Genomic DNA, 19,909 nt, shown 5'->3' on the forward strand with positions numbered 1-19,909 from the left:
ACCACTCCGGGCGAATACCGAAAGGAAAGCGAGTTTCCGCGAGAGCTTTTCAGATCGGATCAACTTCTCCCCTCCCACCCCGGAGCCCTAATGACCTGGGGGTGGGGAGGGAGTCGACTTTGTTTTATAGCACCGGGCTGCCCTCGGTTTGTTTAATGTATACGCTGAAAGGCAGGCAAACCTACCTCAGGTTGTTTTGAAGCCCAGCGGACTTCACAGGGAGGGTCATACCTCGTGGCCCGAAAAGGCAAACAGGGACTAAGGCTTCCGTTCCTGTTTGGGTTACTTTGAGTGGCGTATGGGTTTTCCTTTTGTAATCAGACATTGTCAGTGGAATACAGGCGATCGTGTTGTGTAAGCCTATGCGGTGCAGATTAAAAGGAGTTAAGGCTCCAGAGCCGTAGATAAAAGCTGGTTTGTGTTGGATTTGCCTGCAGCGCAGACCATCCTCATTCCTCTTTGTCTGAGCCCTGGCTCCGGGCGCTCCAGCCTTATTGGAAATATTCCCGAGGAGTCAGCGCAGAGCCAGGGCAGCAGGCAGCTCAGGGTTTATTTACACTTCACATCTAAATACATCTCTAATTAGATAGAAGCAACACCGGAAATGGTAGATTGGTTGCATATCTAATAGAGACGAGTACCAATAGACCCTACAGAGTTTCCCTCTTCTCTCCCTGCACCCCCCCAAAAAAGAAAGAGCCCATGAAAACCAAGCCAAGAATCTGGAGACCGAACTGAAATAACCTCGTAGTAAACACCACAGACCTATTTTGAGGTTATTCTAATGTTAAAGAAGTACTTAAGGTAGGAGAACTGAGGGCCCAAACTGCAGTGTGAGTGGTTATTAATATATGTCTGGGGTCTATACTAGGCTGGTGGACAGGCTAGAGTGCAATAGGCACTGAGTCCCTATCCTTCAGTACCAGGATGCGATCCTTATCTATAGACGCCTTGCGTTTTAGCTAATTTCATAACAACCCTGCCCAAAACAGTTCTCTTTCTTCATAAACAGGGGCTTCAAAAAATCAGGACAGTTCATAGCCATTCTAAGCTAGTATTTAGAGGATTCGGTAGAATCACTGGCGGAGAATTTTGGTTAGTCCTAGGATTGAAAAACAATACACAAGGTTTAAATCCCATTGGTTCTTAATTTGTGGACATAAAAAATGTAAGGCCACCATTTAAAAAAATTGAACAATAGGACACTAAAGTCTGAATTATAGGAATGAAAATCTGTGACTTCCCTCCCCACCCCCCAAAGAACCTTACAACTTTGAAAATGGAGTGGTTAAAGGACTAATTCAGTCTAGAGGCCTCATCTTGATCCTGGTAGTGGGGGTGTAAAAATCCTGTAATTTCATTGACAAGGGAGTTAATTCCTATTTTACTCAGGCCTTTTAATGTCGGCTGATGTACATAAAAGGCCACTCAGCTAGCTATCTGTTGGTAGGACTTGGATAGTGCAATACACTTCATTACACGGATGACATGTGATACTGTCTTTTACGTCTACATCTATAGCACATTTTAGTGTGGGCCTTTAAACAGCAGTGCATAGGGTAGGAACAGCAGGCTTAATACTTCCTCCTTAAACTGATGATGTTTAAAAATAAATGGTAGCTAGGATGAATGTTATGCTTCTTGCTTTTTGCAGTAATCTAACCACTTAAAGATCAAGTAGATTCCTTCCAGCGAGCCAGACTAACCCCTTTTAACTACGTCGAAAAGCTCTCGCTGTGTGTGTATAATGAGAGGCAGAGGAGGCCTCATCTGCAGATAGGGGGAGTTCCCTTGTCCGTGAGCAGGACTGGCTACATGTAATCCTTGTGTCCTTTCACCGAAGAGGCTGATAGGGAGTATTACTCTGAATCGACCTTTCCCTCAGACCTGTTCGGCTGTCAGGACTTGAACCTTTAGCTAGAAGCCTGAACGATCTTTCAAGCAGAAGTTAATGAATGTTTCACAAGGGTTTCTCTGTCATGTGTAGCACCTTTTAATGGATGAGTTGACTAGTTAGGGACAGAAAGCAAGAAGGCCACCAGCTCACAGAAAACAGTTCTCTTAGAGAAGTTCTGTTAATTTGCAGGAGGCGCTTCTATTTTTTCTTTTTGCCGCACAACAAAACAACCTTCAGCTAGTATTAAGATTTTCCTATATATCTTTCACCAGTGAGACAAGTTAAGATTTTTGCATTACTCCCCCCCCCCCCCCCATATATGTATATGCTGTAGGGGTTATTTTGGTGCTATTTTTCTGTATGAAATTTACCTTTATACATTAATAGATTTGTTGCCCTGTGATTAGGCATGCAAGGAAGTCCGCTTGGAGAAGACCCTGACAGCATAAAATATAATTTGTGATCTGAAAGACAGTTTCCAGTATAATCTCATTATGCACCACAGACTCCCGGTGTTATTTTGTAGAAGGCGGACAATGATCAATTTACATTGACCTGGGGCTGGGCGAGCTTTTAGATGGTAATTGCCATATTGATTTGCATGCAGAGAGGAGACCTGCTAAAATTAAAGACCGGAAGCTAAATTAAACTAAATTTATTGTCTAGGTGCAAACTAAAAGACCTGTTAAAGTGTAGGGTAGAGTTTAAGAATCTGAAACTTGGAGAGGAAAGATGTTTACATTGCTAGTCCCTTTAAAATTACATATTCTTAAAAAGTGGAATGTAACTACCCAGTTTTGACAAAGTATATATGCCAATTCTGTGTCATGTAAGCATTGCTACTTAAAAAAAAAAAAAAAGTATAATAAAATCCTTGCTTTTTTTTAATCTCCTCCCCCCAAGTCCCTTTGTGATTTGTTTCCTTAGTGTGATAGTAAACACACACATGCTTTATTTGACTAGAACAATTAAAGTAGAAAGTACAGACTCCACCAACTACACTGGAAATTTTTTGTATAGAGTTGAGTGTAACCCTTAGGAAAGAGAGTAGGCTAGAAGTTCCGCTCTACATCAGCACTCACACCAGTAAGTACTTCATGCATGTATGATCACCTTAATTTATTATCAGCAAGATCACTTTTTTAATAATATCTAGTTCTTGTATAGTGTTTTTTATAAGTAGATCTCAAAGCACTTTACAAAAAGGTCAGCATCCTTATCCCCATTTTACAATTGGGGAAATTGAGGTGGGAGAGTGGTGAAGTGATTTGCCCAAGATCACCCAGCAGATTAATGGAAGAGACAGGATTAGAGCCTAGGTCTGCTGAGTCCCACTCCAGTGCTCTATCCAGTAGGCCACAAATTAAACTTTCCCCTTAAATTATGCTTAGCAAACATGTATAACTCTCATGCCATTAAAAACTGCAATAACATAACAAATCTCTATGCTGTCATTCACTTTACAGATGTCTCAATGTATTTTAGTATGGCATAGGTATGTCAATACTGTCATTTAGCAGTTACTTGTAAGAGTTCTGGCTCAACTTTAAAATAGATTAAAATTTAAAAAATAGATAAAACTCTTATCCTAAGTGTTCATTTAAAATACTCTGGAATATATCACCTAGTGACCCTTGCCTTTAAATAGCTTTGTACCACAAAATACATAGGTTCATGTTCCTAGTTTTAAAAGTCCAGGCAATGGGACAATTGAGCACTCCAAAGTAATTGATGTTTGCATTCACACTTCATCGGGAATCATATTTTTGTACAAGTCCAACCACTCAGTAGTTCTGTAGTATAGGCACTAAACCCTATAGACATTTAACCTAAATAATTAAGAAAATATTAAAATTACATCTAGGTTCATGCTTTGTGTTAGAACTAATACCCAAACAAAAACACTACCTGTGTGGAGGTTTCTTTTGTGTACCCAATAGGAAGGAGGAAAGAATTAAGTTAATCCAATTTTATATTTGGTTAGTTGCACTTCCTCTGCTAAGGTTGGATATTAGCTTATGTTAATCTGTTTTTTTTATGTTGCAGCATATAGACACAAGTGAATTGAGGATTCAGAGGCAGATTCTCAGTATTGCTTTGAATTCTCAGAAAACTTTTTTAATGGTATTAGAAGGGACAGAGACAAACCCATTTTCACTGGAAGATCTGATGCTGCTGTGACCCAAACATCTTCCACATGATAGTTTAGGATTTTGGATAGGTACCACCAGGGTTCCTTAATCCACCCACTGGTGCTATTGAATCTAAATTCATAAGGACCTTTTAATGCACATATTATTGCTAAGACAGTAACATGTTTTTAGAGTCACACTATTGAACATTTAGCAGGATATTTAAAATCGCCTATAATCTGGGTACCATAGTTTGCCTACTAAAATAGTTGTGAACAGAAGTGTGTGTGCTTGCACACAAACTGCACTCTGAATCTCCCTAACTCATTCATCCCTATATCCAATTGTATTAGCCATCATTGTGGGAATTACTTTTAACATGTCACTCCCAGACATTATATGTTGTTAGGGTCAAATTTAATTGGCCCCTCAGGAAGCAGCACCTTTTACATACATCCCCAAATATATCAATCAAAACACTTTACAGGTTTATGTAGGAGCTTCATTAGCACAATTAACTATAGAAGTATCAATTTGGAACTCAAAAAAGGCCCATATACTGTACCTTGGCTTTCCAAGGTCTTCATGGATATAAAATCAGGGGAAATAACACTTCCCAATTCCAGCCAAAGCAATTAGGTAGATCAGAACAGGAAGTGGTCTTCCCCTCATTTCTCCACTTCTTCTGGTCCAGTGAATTTTGTCCTACCTATGTGTGGCCAACATTTGCTTCAGCTGTGTTAGCAAATCCTCCACAAGACCTATGTCTTTGCGGGAAGATGGGCAAGGTCTGGGCTCCCACAGCTTGGCCAGGCTGGGGCCTGAGGGGAAGGTTGGCATAGAAATGTTTGAGATAGACTTCAGCTAAAGCTGACCCAAAGTACATCTGCCTTTAAAAAAAAAACAGCTGTAATGTGTTTAATGGTAAACATTTTAATGGCTATGTGACTTGACATTAAAAGGGCCCATTAAAAAGTAGCTGTTGGTAGATGAAGTCAAATGATCCAGTCAGAGAAGAAAATATGTGAGATGTAAGTTTTAAACTATCACTTTCCCCATAAGTTAGTGAGGTTGGGAAAGAGGAGTGGGCCCTTCTGAGCAGACATTTCAAGGTTGTTTTATTTTAGCTATAGAAAGAACCCGTTACTATGAGATCGCATTTTCAATAAACTGTATTGGCTCTCCTCTTTATACAAATTGCTGGTATGAAAGAAAAGCAAGTCTATATGCATGGAGGCAGGCATAAGCTAGTGAGATCAGGTTTCCGACTGAGCTCCCGGAGGAGAAGTGAGCATTTGATTGAAGCTACACTTGGTTCTTGGTTCCCAGGGGACAGCAGCCCTGAAACACGAGAGCTCTCCCTCCCTCCCTCTCTCTCTTCTTCCTCTAAAAGCCTTTGTGCTGAAAGAGCTTCAGTAGGCACGAATCGCTGGTCTCTCACAAGAATGTGTTGCAGCCTTTGCTGACATTGTTTTGTTAGCAATGGGTTTTACCAGGCAAGCAGATTTTTAGCTCCGTACAGGCAATGAATAGTCGATGCCACCAACCTGCAAATACCTACTGGAATAATTTACAGGGGAAGCTGTCTGAGAAGTTCAGTGCAGACCCACCGCGTCAGTAGTAGCCACTGTGCCTGCCTTGAGAAACGTTAACCTATAGCAATAGCTGGGCCGCGATGAAAATGCTCTTTAAAACAAAACAAAAAATCGTCAGTCTTTTCTTGCAGTCGGCGGTCACAAAGCTATATATTGTGCATCCGGGAGCTATATAGTGTGCATCTCAGTGCCGGTTCTCATAGTCTCTTTATCAAATTTAATCTATTTTAAAACTCTTAGGCAAAATGGCTTACTGTTAAACATATACATTCCAATTAATCATACATAATTTAGCCAAGAATAAATTAAAGGGAGAAAATATACTTCGTCAGTTCTATCGAAATCTCACCTTCGCAATAAAAAATTTACACAGAATGGGAGAGATATTAGCACAAGTGTAATCATTGAAAGAGCAGGCAACTTATAGCCAACGTGCTGTTTAATTATTGTACAACGTATTTCACAAGTAAAGTCTGATTTGCATCAGAATAGTAGAATTTAAAAGTAGGAAACGAGAAACAGAGCGTGCATGATTTAAGATTCAGTTTAGAAACATTCTTAAGACTTGAGTGGGATCAATAGAGGTGACAGTTTATTTTAACTGGACATATGGAGATAGAAAATAAAGTATTTCTTCTGTTCAAGTTTTTGGGACAATAAGGGATGTCTATCGTGGGATAATCAATATATGTGCGGAGGTGAAAGGGTGCAGGAAACCCAAGGGTAGTCATGTAAATATGACACACAGCCCGTTTCATTTGCGATGTCAAACTAAAGGCAAACAGATTTGACTCAATATCTTAAAATCTAATCGTAGTTGCCTTACTCGCTCCTAAAGTCACTGGGGATATCAACCTGAGCGAAGCCATCTGGAATGGTCCATTATGTAGATTCGGTATTGTAATGCCGCAAAAGAGGGTTGTTTCTTACTATAGGCCTTCATGATGGGGAAACTTTATAACAAAAATATCTTAATTAAAGACGAGCTGGGGGTGCAATTTGCACCGATACTGACGATTATGGAAAGTCAGTTTAATACAAAATAAAGGAAACTTGTCCTCACCCGCCCACACCCGTATGGGGGCAGCCAGTGGTATCCATTCAATCATGACATTTCTGCAGCAGAACAAGGGGCCTTAAGCTTCCAAACGCTACAATGACCGAGACTTATAGTAAGGGGCACAGGGTACTTTACACGAGAAAGTCAAAGCTGCAGCTGTGCTTTGGGGCTTCTTTTGCCGGGAAATCAAAAACAATTGAAGTTGTGACAAAACTTTATTATCAAAGAAAAGAGTGGGTGCGCGTGCTTGGTCGGTCTCGAGTTTGGAGAAAAACCGAAATATCGTCTGGTGGGGAAATTAATAAAAGGAACTCCACTGTATCGGACAGCAGCAAGATTCTGTTCGAAAAATCGGATGAAACAAACACGGTTCTCTCCACAGTAGGAGTGGGGTAGAGGGGGTTCCTTGTTTGGACTAAACCAGCTGCAGTAGTTGATGCTACAGCACTGAAGGCAGACACAATGCTGCTGTTGTTGGTTTGATCTCGAACTGTGGATTGTTAGTCTGGATTTAACTATGCGGTAAGGGGGGGGGGGGGGGGAATGTGAAGGCTGTTTACAGCTAGTGCAAATAATGTGACAGCTGTTGGAGCGCGAGTAGCCTGCGCCTCTTCGGCACCTACAACAAAGCTCTCACTATGTAGGCAGCAGTAGCACTTCAGAGCGCTCGCACAGATAGCGGCGGCGCGGATTAAGAACTAATGAGCTGGGCTTGTGTGTGTGTTGCTTTTAATGTAATAGTTCGAGAGGTGTGATTTTTTTTTTTCTCATCATAACTTGTGTGCACATACCTGGGCTAAATTTCAGACAGACCCCTTGATATCGCAGTTGAGTAATACACCTGTAGGGGAAAAGCTCTTCCTGGAGTGGAGGGTCTCTCTAAAACAAGAGACTGGATAATGACTTCAATTCCTTTTGTTAAGCTTGAGAGAGAGTCTAAAGGTCAAATTCTGCCCTGGCCGTCAGCAAGGGCAAACGCAGGGACAACAGCGGGCTCGGAATTTGCCCCCCCGCCCCCCCCCCCCCCAAAAGAGAGAATCTTGGCTACTGAGCCCTGCTCCTTTTCCTGGAAGTGGGTAGAGTGCTGAAATGTGCATATACAGGCCAGATCCTATTGAAGGCAATAGCAAAGTTCCCCTTGAATTCTGTGAGAAGAAAAGCAGGCCCTGTGGTGCAGGGGATTGTACACATGGGATGATGATGATCTGAATTTCCCTTGGACTAAGCTGATAACGTGAGATGACTCCAACTTGGACAGCATTTCTCAAAACAGTATGGTGAATCGCATCCTTTGTTTTTAATGCAGGTGCTGCTGTAAAAGAAAGTTGTTATCCTGAGATCAGTTGTAGGCATTCTCTGATCAACTAGACAGTATGTTGTCAGGACGGTATGTAAGATTCTGGGTCAAAAACAGCTTCAAAAAAGTAAAAACGAGAAAGTAATTGGTCAGGCTAGATCTCTTAAAACAAAGACGTTTTAAACTTAAAGAGAAATTCACTACCTGATTCTGTCTGTCCTTAAGGTTTCCTTATGTATCCAAACCCAGCCCGCATGATTAAGAACTGTAGGGTCTGCCTATATTTTCAAATTAGGTAGTTTTAACTGCAACAGAGAATAGTTATGTTTTTACACACAAAGTAATCTCTAAAATCTATTTTCGTTTGGTCTAGAACTCTTTAGAAAGACAAAATTTCACATAGTGGGTATAATCTTCTTTTAAGGGTGACTGTCTTTATTTTTCTTCAGTCCCCCTCTGCCCCCCCCCATACTGTTGGGTCTTATGAATAATGTGCTGTTGACGGCGGAAGTTACTCCAATAGTAATTCAATAATCTTAGCGTCAATGCTATAAATTAATCTTTTATATGACGTATGCCATTTCTGTAGGAACGTTGCTTGCGAAACTAGTTTCGCCTTGAAGCTAAGGCGGAAAGATAAACAAGTCTACATCGCCAAAATACTGGCACTCTCTTCCTTCTTCCAAATCTTTTAAAGTCAGGGAGCAGTATTTCCAGGATTATAGTGCTGCCTCTGCGGAGGGACTGTCGCTGGCTTTAAAAAAAGCTAATGCAAATTAGAGAAAAATAATTTTCTTTCAGAGATATGCAATGTATTAGTCACTTGTTATCGTGCTTAGAGGCAGACCTCATTTGCGCGTCTGCCAACTCGCTCACATCTGCTCAGAGCTGTTCAGGGCATTTTAACCTTGGCGGTGTAGTGTCGTAGTCCCCCGGATCAAGAGCGAGTAATTAAAGCTCTAAGCAGCAGCAAAAATTCATAGCCGCCCATCTGCATAGCAGTTGCTTCAGTGCTTTGTTTCCGTGCTGAGTTCTAAGATGAAAAAACAGAAATTGCAATGGTCCTTAGTGTTTCCCTGTATGACCGATGTCTGTGTGAGTCTTCATACAACTGTGGGGTATTAACCCAGAGGAACATCGCAAAACTTTGTATAGAAAGCCTGACTTTGCTTTTACAGTAACTTTCGGATTCACGTAATAAACGTACGTTTCTGCTGTTTGAACAAGAATTGTAAAATCAGATGACTGGCACATGCCTACCTGCTCTCTATAGGATAACTATTTCTTTAAACGGTCTGGAGAAGACGATGTGAGGGTTTGGGACCAGTCGTTATGTAAAAACGTGTAGATGTGCGCGCAGCTCCTTGTTTATAACTGTTGTCTAAAGTGTTCCGTGATTTTCAGAAGTACTCGGAAAGTATTTCCCAGGAGGGGGAAACATTCGCATTGTAAACACACACACTTTTTTTTTTGAGGCGGGGTGGTACTCTTCAAGTATTGCTAACCATACGCCGACTGAGTTGTTTATAAGCCGCTCCAACTTCCCAAGCGCTTTTCTTAAATGATCGCTGAATATAATGGTCTATCTTGTGCCTACAAGAGTGCAGTTGAGTTACGCCCCCCACCCCAACAAACCTTGCTGCATAGACAAAGTCCTGCGGGCAGCAGACGGATCCCAGGTTAGTTAAGCTAGATATGCTAGACAGGGGACCAAGTTTAATATCTCGCTGTCGGCGCGCCGGCCATTTGCTGTATAATGAGGAGCTGCTTTACTCTCCGGAGAGAATCGCCTTCAAACTGCCTCCTGTTGGTGATGGGTTGTGTGTCTGTCTGTGGAAAGGGAGGGAGGGGGCCGCTCCTAATCAATCAGCCTCTCAAAGCTGTTGCTCCGTAAATGAGGGAACCACAGGCACTGTCAGCCCCAATTATGCAAAATCAACTCGCCCGTGATCAATATCTGCTAACGTCCCCTGTGGATACTGCGGGGGGCGTGGGAGGGGGGCGCTCTCTCACCGTACGGTACAGCTTGAACTGGTGACTGCGAGAGAAAGCAACGTGGATCAGGGGCGGTCAGAGGAAAACCAAGGGCGTATGTCCCATTAATCATTCTAGCAGGGGGTGCTGTGCGGGGAGGAGAAGGGGCCCGGAACGGTGGTATTTATAGCCAGATAATGCTGCGGAAATGAGTGCACCATTTCGCTCGGCTCTCACAGAAACAGGCGGACTTATCTATTCAATGTGTGGGGGTATTTTTTTTCCAACCTGAAGTTTCCTGTCGGCAAAATAAGCGGGGAAGGGTGGGATGGAAAATGCGTTTGTACAGGGAGCTGAGTTAGATGTGCACAGTGAGCCTCGCCAAAGCCAGACGTGTGTGTGGAGGGAAAGGTGGCTAAAGGTGTTTTTTTATTCTTCAAAGCAATAGCCATACGAAATCAACCCAACATGGAAAGCTGCTGAGCTGTAAGGACTCTGAAGGGTTAAGGGGTGGGGGAGCCCGGCCCTGCGCGCTCTCCCTTCTCCCCGAGACTCCGCTCGGCGGATGCAATGTTAGCTTAATTACCTGAAATGCACATTGGTGCCAGGCCGGCTGTATCTATCTCTCTTCTGCTGCTCCTCCGGCGCAGCTCAGGCTCGGCTGCTGCCTGTTGTCTCTGGCAGCAGCAGCGGAAACCCTCGCTCCTCTGTGTGTCTCTAAAATGGCGCGGACGGTCTAGGAAGTGAGAGATGCAGAAGAGGGGATCGGTGACAGAGGGAGCCTAAACTATCGCTTGGAAGGGGGGGGGCAGACGGTGGCTAAGGGCCATCGATAAAAGGGGTTCAGATTTAGTGGCTCTGTGGCGTATGGTGCAGGAGCTCCCTTCTCTGGCAAGCATGTCCGCCTAGCTGCCTCTCTCTCCAGTCATCTCCTCCCCGGAGGAGGAGGGGGCGTTATTAATGTCGTTGCTGGAGAAGTGGCAGGATGAAATGCGAAGCTGCCCTTCGCGATTTATACTCTAGAAACCCCCCCTCCCCCGCGTGGAGCCGAAGCCTTTTCCGCTTCAGCTCCGCCATTCACACAAGGGAAATGTGTGGCGGGGGCGGGGGGAGAGACGCAGAAGCGCAATGGAACTGGTGTCGCCACTTACCGCTTGCCAAGTGCACGTTTCAGCGGTGACCCTTATAACACTCTCACAGGGTGGCCCGTGGAGGGTCAGCTCCCCTGTGTCAAGGCCCCTCTTCTTCACCCTAAACAACCCCAACTTGGGTGCCAGCCGTGTCTCTGCTTCAGCAAATAAAATGTCCTCCTTCCCCCCCCCCACCTCCTCGGTGTATTTCAGTGGGGGGCTCAAGCATGTGCTTCACTGTGCTCCAGATCTAATAACCTGCAGACGGCGGCACCTCTGTGAACTCTCCAAAGTGAGCCGCGTGCTCCCTTCCCCGCCCCTTTTGCCGCGGGGTTCCCCCTAAAATAGGTGGGGGTGGTTCCCCAGCGCTGGCAGGGAAGACTGGGACTCTGTCGCGTACGTGGGCGAAATGGCCAGGGTTATTTGAAGGATCGCCAGCCATTTTAACTTTCCCTCGTTGGCCTCCTCTCCGCCGCCCTTCCGCCGATCCCAGGTTTATCATTAATTTAAAACTTTTGTTTGCAAATGGCGGTGAGAACTCGGCACCGCTTCGCCTGGTAGCGCAGGCAGCTGCTGGGGGCGGGGGGAGAGCGGGGCGGCCGCCGCGGAGTTACTTTCTATGGCAGGCTCGGACGCGCGCGGGAGACCGAGCGGAGCAGACGCACGTGAACCAAGCGCTGCTGCTCTGCCTCCTCCCGGGCGCGTCTGGCGGTGAAGGGTCCCCCTGCCCGCGCCCCGATCACGCACCGAGGCAGAGGAACGGGTGCATGCGGGAGGCTTCCCTCACGGGGCAGGGAATCGTCACTGGGCCAGGCAGGGGGGCAGTGCCTGGCCGTGAAGGGGAGCGATTGAAGTCGTCGGTGCCTTCCTTCCTTCCCCATGTCCCCCGTCTCCGGGAGTCCCTCGTATCCTTCGCCCCAGTGGGAAACACCCTCCTCTGCCCCCCGAAATCTAATCCCTCCTACCCCTTCGATCCTCCGTGTCTGCCCCAAGGGCGGGGGCTTGCCCTTTGCGGCCCTCTCCCCCGCGAATCCAATCGCTGGCAGCTGGAGAGCCGCAGACAGAGGCCACAGTCATCTCTGCCTCCCCACTTCCCCCTCCCGCGGCTGCAGCGTCTGTCTGTCTGTCTGTCTGTGGGTGGAGTCCCTCTCGGCGCACCCCTGTCCCCGTCCTCTTCCCAATGTAGCTGATGCCGAGTAGCAGCTCTGGCTGCCCTCAGATGGCTCCGCCGCGTTTTGTTTACACGGTAGAAAGTCCTGATAGCCTCGCTACACGTGACTGTGTGGGAGCCTCGGCAGGAAAGAGGAGTCAACACGCAGAGGAAAGAGGTTGTTTTAAAATCTTAAAATAGACACCGACCCTCGTGTGTGTGTGTTTCTTAAACCGAAATGCACTAGTGTTGTGCATGACTCAATATGTATTTTAAATCGGTTTAGAGACCTAGCTGGCACATTGTACTTAGCTTTATGGTTAAATGAAATGCCACACGTCCCGGGTAAAGGTCAAACTTCTTTTTCTAATCCGCAGAGCCATGCGGCGGCTACTTAGCCTGCTGCTTCCTAGCCTGGCTTGCAAAATGTGTGTCAAATCAGTGATGCTGTGTAGATCTTGCAAAATATACCTTGGGTATTTTTTATTAAAAAGAAAAATACCTTCCCTTTTAACCGTCTGTCTAATATTGGACCGCCGATCCGAAAGCTGTACACTAGGTATCCTAAACTGTGCAATATGGTGTCTTTAAAGTCATTTCTAACTCTGGTGTCGGTAAATGTATAATTTGTAAATATATTAGCCATAAGTATAAGAGAAACGAGGTGGCTAAACACGTTTATAAGTAGCTGTCCGTATTTAAGCTTAAATACTGTAGGAGTGCTGCCCTATACATCAAAGTCTGGCTGAACAGTTTGGTCTAATTGAAGTCGATTGGTATGAATCCCGAATTGCTTTTCACTTCTCTTAGGGATTTTCACAAACCTAGAAATGATCATTCCAGTGGCCTGGAGACAATCAGGACGGGGTAATTTATTGCACTATTTTCATTTCCGAGGGCCAGGTTGTTTAACTACCTCTTGCTCTGTCGGTGCCACTTGCTTACTACATTACTCGCAGACTTTAACCCATGAAGCTTTCTAGCCGCCCGCAGTCGCGCTGAGGGTGGGTCTGTGGCTTTTGCAGTGGAAACTGGCGAGCTGCCAGAAGGAGCTGGAGGTGGAAAGAGTAAAGGCGCCAAAAGGGAACTCGTGCGCCGTTGCATTCTCTCCCCTTCCTGGCTCTCTGCAGCTGCCTGTCCCCAGCCGGGCTTCCTCTCCTTTCCTTACCCCGCTTTCACCTTTTCCACTTGTTCCTAATCAAGAAGACGTCCTCACAATAGTGACTCAAGGGAAGTCGGGGGGAGGGGCAAGGCGCTACCACTTTGCACTGGCTTCCCTGCCCAAGAGGCAAGAATGAGCGGCGGCGTCCCTTGGCCCCCGGCATCGGGTTTTTCTAGTTTCCAAGCCAGGAGTGTGTTAACAAAACTTTGCTGCTGCTGCTGGCGTCAATGGCTGCCAAAAGTCTGTTGACGTTGCGAGGGAGACCCAAACGTTTCCCTTTTTTAATCAAATGCCCAAACAGCGCTGTGTGTGTCTGTGCCTGTCTCTGCATCGCGGAGCTCTGGCTGCGTGCGGAGAGCGCCGAGAACTGGGTGTTCCGGGCACCAGCGCTGCTGTCTCAGGCTGCCCTGTAAAGCGAGCACGCCTGGCAGTGCAGGGAGGGGGGTAAGAGAGCCAAGGGGCAGCTCAGCGGGACGCTTGGAGCCAGGTTAGTGTGTTTAAGTGCGTCTCACACGCCGGCATTGCTCTGAAATTGTGTGTGTATCACGCTCTATATATAGCACCAAAGGGCTCGCCCAGCCAGACACCTCCGGGAGGAAATTCCGTGCTCTCTCATATTAGGCTGAATTCTGCTGGGCACCCCTCCCGCAGCAGGCTAGTTTCCGAGGAGTTGGCGGAGCCGCGATCGGTAATTCCTGCCCCCGAGGGGAACGGGCTTTCCAGTCCGTGCTGGTACGTACGCGAGAGCGGCATGGCAGCAGCCAGCAACTGCAGCGCTGACTCTCGTGCGGAGGCGGTGGGGTCTCGTACCGACTGACTCCGGACTGGATAAACCAGCTTGGAAATAGCCGGCCGTGGTGTGCTCTGTGGATGTTTCGGGAAACTGGAGCCGAGCTGGGCGGGCAAGGGTTTAAACGCGTCTTTTATTCCTCTGGCTGCAGTCACACACGCGCCCGTACAGGTCTGTGATCGGAGCGCGGCCGCGAACGCTCCAGGTTAGAGATCGGGGCGATCCGCGGAGGAAAATACCAAAGGAGACGGATTTCTCCCTTTCCCTGCGGGGAGGGTGGTAGACCCGCTGTAAATGGAGGGCAGGAGGCCCCCCCCCCTTGCGTATTAAATGCTTCAAGGTTGGTGGAAGCGACAGAGGTTCTACAGAGGGATTTGCCTGCTGATAATGGGGTGCTGGGGGAGGTGGATTATCTGTAACGCTGTGGGTCACCCTCCTTCATTTTGCGACCCCTTGTCCGCCGAAGGAAAAAAGGAGTCGGAAGAGTTAAAGTCTCTTGCTTGTTGCAATGAAATTATGGCTGGCAGTGGCGCCGCTGTTTGTTCAACAGACCTCCACTTTTAAACAGTTCACAAAAAGTTCATCAGGGCGGCGATTATAAATACAGCCACACGTACGTATCCACAGCACAGCGCGACCCCGAAAGCGATCGCAAAGCCACTGCCTCCCCCCTCCGCTCCGAAAGGATAACTGGGATCAGTGTAGCTCTGTTAGAGGGCATTAATATTGCACGCCCTGGAGAAGCTGCTCAGCTGCACACGCGAAACGAGTGTGTGTGTGTGTGTGTGGGGGAGAGACGTTTCTTCGCACGCTCAGGGGACTGCAGTGCTGCTTTGGAGAGGGAATTGCAAAATTTTTCTTTGCAAGCGCTCAGTAGCAGGTCTGTGCTTCCAGCCGCACGCAGCCTGCCGGCTCAGACACCTCGGCCTCAGGCAAACTTCGTGCAGCTGGCGGAGGAGGGGAGGTTCTTGGCTTGCAGTCGAAAAGTAGGGTTTTTTTTTTGGTTAAATACTTCGGGCGTTGTCTGCCTTATTATTGGGCACTTTCAGTTTGATCTCCCGTATTGCCCGATCTAGCGAGCCAGTGAACCCTTAAGCCGCGAACGTAATTTTTAGTATTTCATTATTTGCAAATGGCAGGGGCTTGACAGGCTTTAATTCAGGCACCGCAGCTGATGTTAATGATACACTTCCAGCGAGGAAACGAGGAGCATTAGCAGTTCCGCTAATGAGTAATATCAGTCTGCCTTTCGTGCCCTCCGTTTAAAAAAGGGAGAGCAGTGGGCCCCTTTACACACAGCCCTATCTATTTGGACTTTGTGTCCATTCCTTACAGATGAGGCAGCACACGGGGCGGCTACTAACCGTCTGTAAAACCCTAAATCACTCTCTCTTCATGCTGCTGCTCTATTGAAAACATTACGAGCGGTGCATCTGGAAACCAGTAAATCTGTCCAGAAACCGTCTTTCCAGTGAAATAACTCCTTTTGAGTGATAGCGCACTATCTAATCTCTACAGATTTTTGTGTCCTCAGCGCAGTTTTTGTGGACTTCATTATTGAAAGCTAACTATTCTGGAGGGAGGAGGGGGAACGTGCTATTTCATCAATATACATTTGTTCCAGGCATGGGGCTTTACACAATAGACTTCTCTAAGGAGGAGGGGGGGGGGGGATGTTTGAGAACACGGGGCTTTCCTGCCGTTTTATTTCCTGAATCTCGCTGAACGGGTGTGAAGTGTTGTGTTAAACACACAATCTGGGATTCTTCCCCCTTAAATAGCAAAGTAATCATTTGCATATCGTGGACTCTGACAAAGGAAGTGAGTTTACTCGAGAAGCATATATGCTTTGGGAAACGTTCTGGATTAAATTCCCCATGGTCAGCCATCCATTACTGGCTTGTATGCATGTGTAAAAAGAGTGCCGTGCCTCCCGTTTGAAGGACTCTATTTTTGTAAAAGAGGAAGAGCTGAGGGATATCCTGTGCATTAAAGTCTCCCCGTACTTATTAACCCAGCATTTAACAGCAGGATGCAGGCTGAAGCTCAGTCAAAAGAAACGACTCAACCTCCAAAGAGCAATTAAAATCCTGCACTGGAATAAATCATGCGCCGCGATAATCCTGTTAATAAAACGCAGCTTGTCCTGACACTTCACTCATGCAGCAAACTGGAATTTAATGGGGGTGGCGATGGCATAAGAAAGGAAGAAAAGGCATTCCCCCTCCGCGACAATCCGGTTACCTTTCACCTGCCTTTGCTGCTGCACCACACAACGCCTATCCTCTCGGACTGCTAATACTCCTCCAGCGAGCCCGCTAATGATTTCTTTCCCTGGAGTAAGCAGGCGTCATTTGAATTACTGAAAGCACTCGCAGCAGCTCCAATGCAAAAGCCATCAGGGCTTGGTGCTTAATCAAATCAAGGGGTGGGGAGCTCAGCAACCCACTTGCTATTTTTAACCCATGTGCAAACATTAGGAGCGAGTTTTCCTTTAGATCCATTTCGCAGAGGCATCTCTTCAGTGTAACTCGTACTGTACAAGCTTTCTCAGCAGTTCGTAGGGTGGGTGATCTAGAAGGTACATGCTTGTTATTATAATGCGCTTTCTGCTAGTGCGTATTCCGAATGTAGATTTGTTTCCAGTTTAAAACGCACTATCCAGCATGCAGAATCTCTCCTTATTTGGGTGTACGCGAGGTGCATGGGACATATTGGGGATCGGTGTAGACTTTGCCAGTCCAATCGTTTCTTAGTTCAAATTAAATGCATTGGAGAAACTTTTTTTTTAATTGTCGATAGTCTGGAGTGATTCTTAATTTTGTGGCTATGCACTAGGGAAAAGATCCATCTCCTCTGACCTATAAATGCCCTCAATTTGCTCCTTTATTGCAGGGTATCTCTCCCTTAGCGTTTAGCGTAGGCAGCTCACTCCCCACACCAATCCTGCATTCATTATTAATTACCCGGAGGGAGGCTGGCTAGCTGCTCCACTGTGCTGTTTGCACTTCCTCCTAGACCAATCTTCTCAACTTTTGTTTTAATAGAATATAAAATCGTGAAGAAAAAGCAGCGCTTTTAAGACGACGTCATGCTTTCTGCAACTCCCCTGTATGGCAACGTTCATAGCTGGATGAGCAATGAAAGGGTCCGCATGTGTGGAATTAATGAAGACAGGTAAATATTTAAGCTTCTGGCAAGTTAAACCACGGCGAGATTCTGTGATGTGAGATTTCAGAGTTCATTCGCTTTCCTAATGCCTGAGTAGATAGCTGCCTTCTTGCATGGAGATCAGGCCAGCATGGGGGGGGGGGAGACATGTGCGTGACAGCAGTAGACCAGTTAGTGATTTACTGCTTAACAGGCAACCTGGTTCAGTGAAGCAGGAGCGCCCTTTAAAAAAAGATTACTCCCCTAAGCAGCCTTTAAATGCACTTTTACACTTAATTTATTATTTCGTTCTTATGAAGGAGTATTAATCCAAATACATATTCTTTTAACTCTAAATGCTAGGCATGCCAGTCCCATGTGATTTGCCTCTCAGTGCCTTAAAACAAATGGCTTGCCCAGTGATTAAAAATCGAAACAATGGCCTTTTTATCTAGTTACTGGATTCCTTATTGTCACCCCATATGTTATTTTTTTTCCTCCTAATACTATTAATTCAAGAATCTTAGTTATGCTTCTTAATACATATTTTCCAAGTGGACTCTATGGCTAAAGGGACACCACCAACTTGAAATCTAGTTTATTTAAAAACAATAAGCCTCAAACGGTACTTTCAGAGACTACACTTAACTTTGAGTAACCCTGCCAACTTTTGTGATATATATAATTTCCTGTTTCTTCCCCGCTCCTCCTCTGTTTTTTAAACAATTTTCTCCTTTGTTGCTGACTGACAGCCCCCCCAGAAGCAGGGTGTTTGTGATATATACAGGGAAAAACAGTGAAAGTGACTATTTGCCAGCTCTGTGGAAACACAAAATAAACAAACTGGGTTAAAAAGTTTTGCTATTATTTTTCCTAATTGTTTCCAGGTACAGTAATATAATATTAGGGGTTATTTGTATCGTTAACAGATTTATAAAATCAGAAGTGTAATTTTAATTTTTTTCAAGTTATGTTAGCTCTTTAAATATCAAATGATTGAAACGGTCTCTTCTGGGTAATGATGAAACTTTCCTTCTGCTTCATGTCAGCTGTTTTATTCATGGGATTTGAAAGTTGGCACTAAGGTATATTCTTTATCAGTGCTTTCTGTGATAACAATTCCCAGCCCTGGTATGGCGCAGATGTGGAGCTTACTCTTTAGCATGGACATTAGTGTGTATTTAATTTTCTCTTCTCTAACATTTAGAGATGGTATGTGAATATGGTACATTAAATTACATAATTATCACTAGATATGAAGTTTTAAAAAAAACTAACAAAGAAGTCACTTGCCTTTGGGATAAGTTCTTTTGAAGTGGACTAAAATTTTCTTAATGTCAAAACCTTTTTTACCTTGAATCTGTTCTCAAGCACTATTTAAATATCATTATTTTTGTGAGTTAATGTAGAGGATGGAGACAATTTCATATGGGATTGTTATGGGAGAATTGAAATATGGAGCCTTACAATCTTTTATTAATATTATATGCAAGGAATATTTTCAAATAGTAAGCTTACATTTTTAATAGGAAAATTCCAGTAAATGATGGCGATGCTCCGAAAAGCAGACTGGAATTGAGGGAAGAAAATCACCTGAATCACAGTGTGGTAAGAGATTAATAGCTTTAGACTGAAATAGCATCTGATTATTTTTTATTTCATTTTTTGTGTGATGACATTTCATTTAAAGAAATTAAAATACCTTGAGTGCAGCTAGGACTACAATTAAGACACAAGTTGCTTCAGATTAGAGGCCTTCTTCAAGCTGTGGTAAAAGGTTACTTTTTTATTTTTCAAAGGTGTGAAGAAGGCCTCATGTTAGAAACAATTTCTTTCATTCTGTTCTGTTATCTTGTTAATCTTCTGTATGCAGAGTGGTATACCACCAGCACTGTTATTTCTAAGCCATTAGGAATAATGTGTTGTGGCACACTTGTGATTCTGGCAGGATTAGTTTATAAAGTCACAAAATAAATCAAAACACCAGCTATTTGGCGCTCTGTTTAAAAAGTTGGAAGTAGAAATAAAAAAAAATTTCAGCACTGTTTCATTGATGTACTTTTCATAGACACGTAGTACTGGAAGAGACCTCCTGGGTTATCGAGTCTATCCCCTTGCTATCACTGTCGACCCCCTTATATAATCTTGTTAATAAATTTATTGAGATCCATCTGCAAACAAGTCAGATTGTTTTTCCCCCACTATTATGTTGTAGAAAAGGGGTGGTGAGTTTGGGAGTGGAGCACATGTAGCCTCCTATCCTGGATTTTCCGTTGCAGACAGACTGGCAAAAGTGATGCCTTTTGGATATTTCAAAAGACTTGTGCCCCTGAAAGGATTGCATTTTTGGGATGACATAGTTGCTGTCTTCTGTCTTGTAGTAATGGTTTCTGCTGAGAAGTGGAAATTTAAGGAGATGATTATTTAAAGGCAATATTAACATAGTTAGGTTCCAAGTGTAAAAGGGTCAACACATCTGTCAAATTATTCATTTTAAAACTTGTTTTACTAAATGGTGCCCCTTTACAGCTTGTCAGGTTCTCCAAGACAAATATGAAGCAGCCAACATCTT

General features: G+C 44.9%; 1 protein-coding gene and 1 long non-coding RNA gene across 10 annotated transcripts in view; one reads left to right on the forward strand and one right to left on the reverse strand.

The window, feature by feature from the left end:
- The window catches only part of BCOR (BCL6 corepressor), a 71,285-nt gene that overhangs the window by 3,488 nt on the left and 47,888 nt on the right, over positions 1–19,909 (forward strand). For 6 of the 8 annotated variants that reach the window (XM_054005856.1, XM_054005879.1, XM_054005877.1 and 3 more), the window contains exons 2-3: positions 17,235–17,364; positions 18,867–18,945. In XM_054005856.1, coding sequence (XP_053861831.1) covers positions 17,279–17,364; positions 18,867–18,945 — 165 coding nt within the window. In that variant the 5' untranslated portion in view covers positions 17,235–17,278. Of the gene's footprint in view, positions 1–9,931; positions 10,071–13,717; positions 13,885–17,234; positions 17,365–18,866; positions 18,946–19,909 lie in introns of those variants that run through there. The other 2 variants (XM_054005875.1, XM_054005867.1) reach the window with 2 other exon arrangements.
- LOC128823591 (uncharacterized) lies at positions 8,473–12,142 on the reverse strand. Of its 2 annotated transcripts, none has more exons than XR_008441845.1 (3): positions 12,051–12,142; positions 10,542–10,691; positions 8,473–9,014 (listed from the first exon to the last, which is right to left on the reverse strand). It is a non-coding gene; the product is annotated as an uncharacterized LOC128823591 (long non-coding RNA). The 2 variants fall into 2 exon arrangements; XR_008441839.1 differs by lacking the exon at positions 12,051–12,142 and adding an exon at positions 11,107–11,673.

This window comes from Malaclemys terrapin, chromosome 1 (genome assembly GCF_027887155.1).
Source record: "Malaclemys terrapin pileata isolate rMalTer1 chromosome 1, rMalTer1.hap1, whole genome shotgun sequence".
NCBI lineage: Eukaryota > Metazoa > Chordata > Testudines > Emydidae > Malaclemys > Malaclemys terrapin.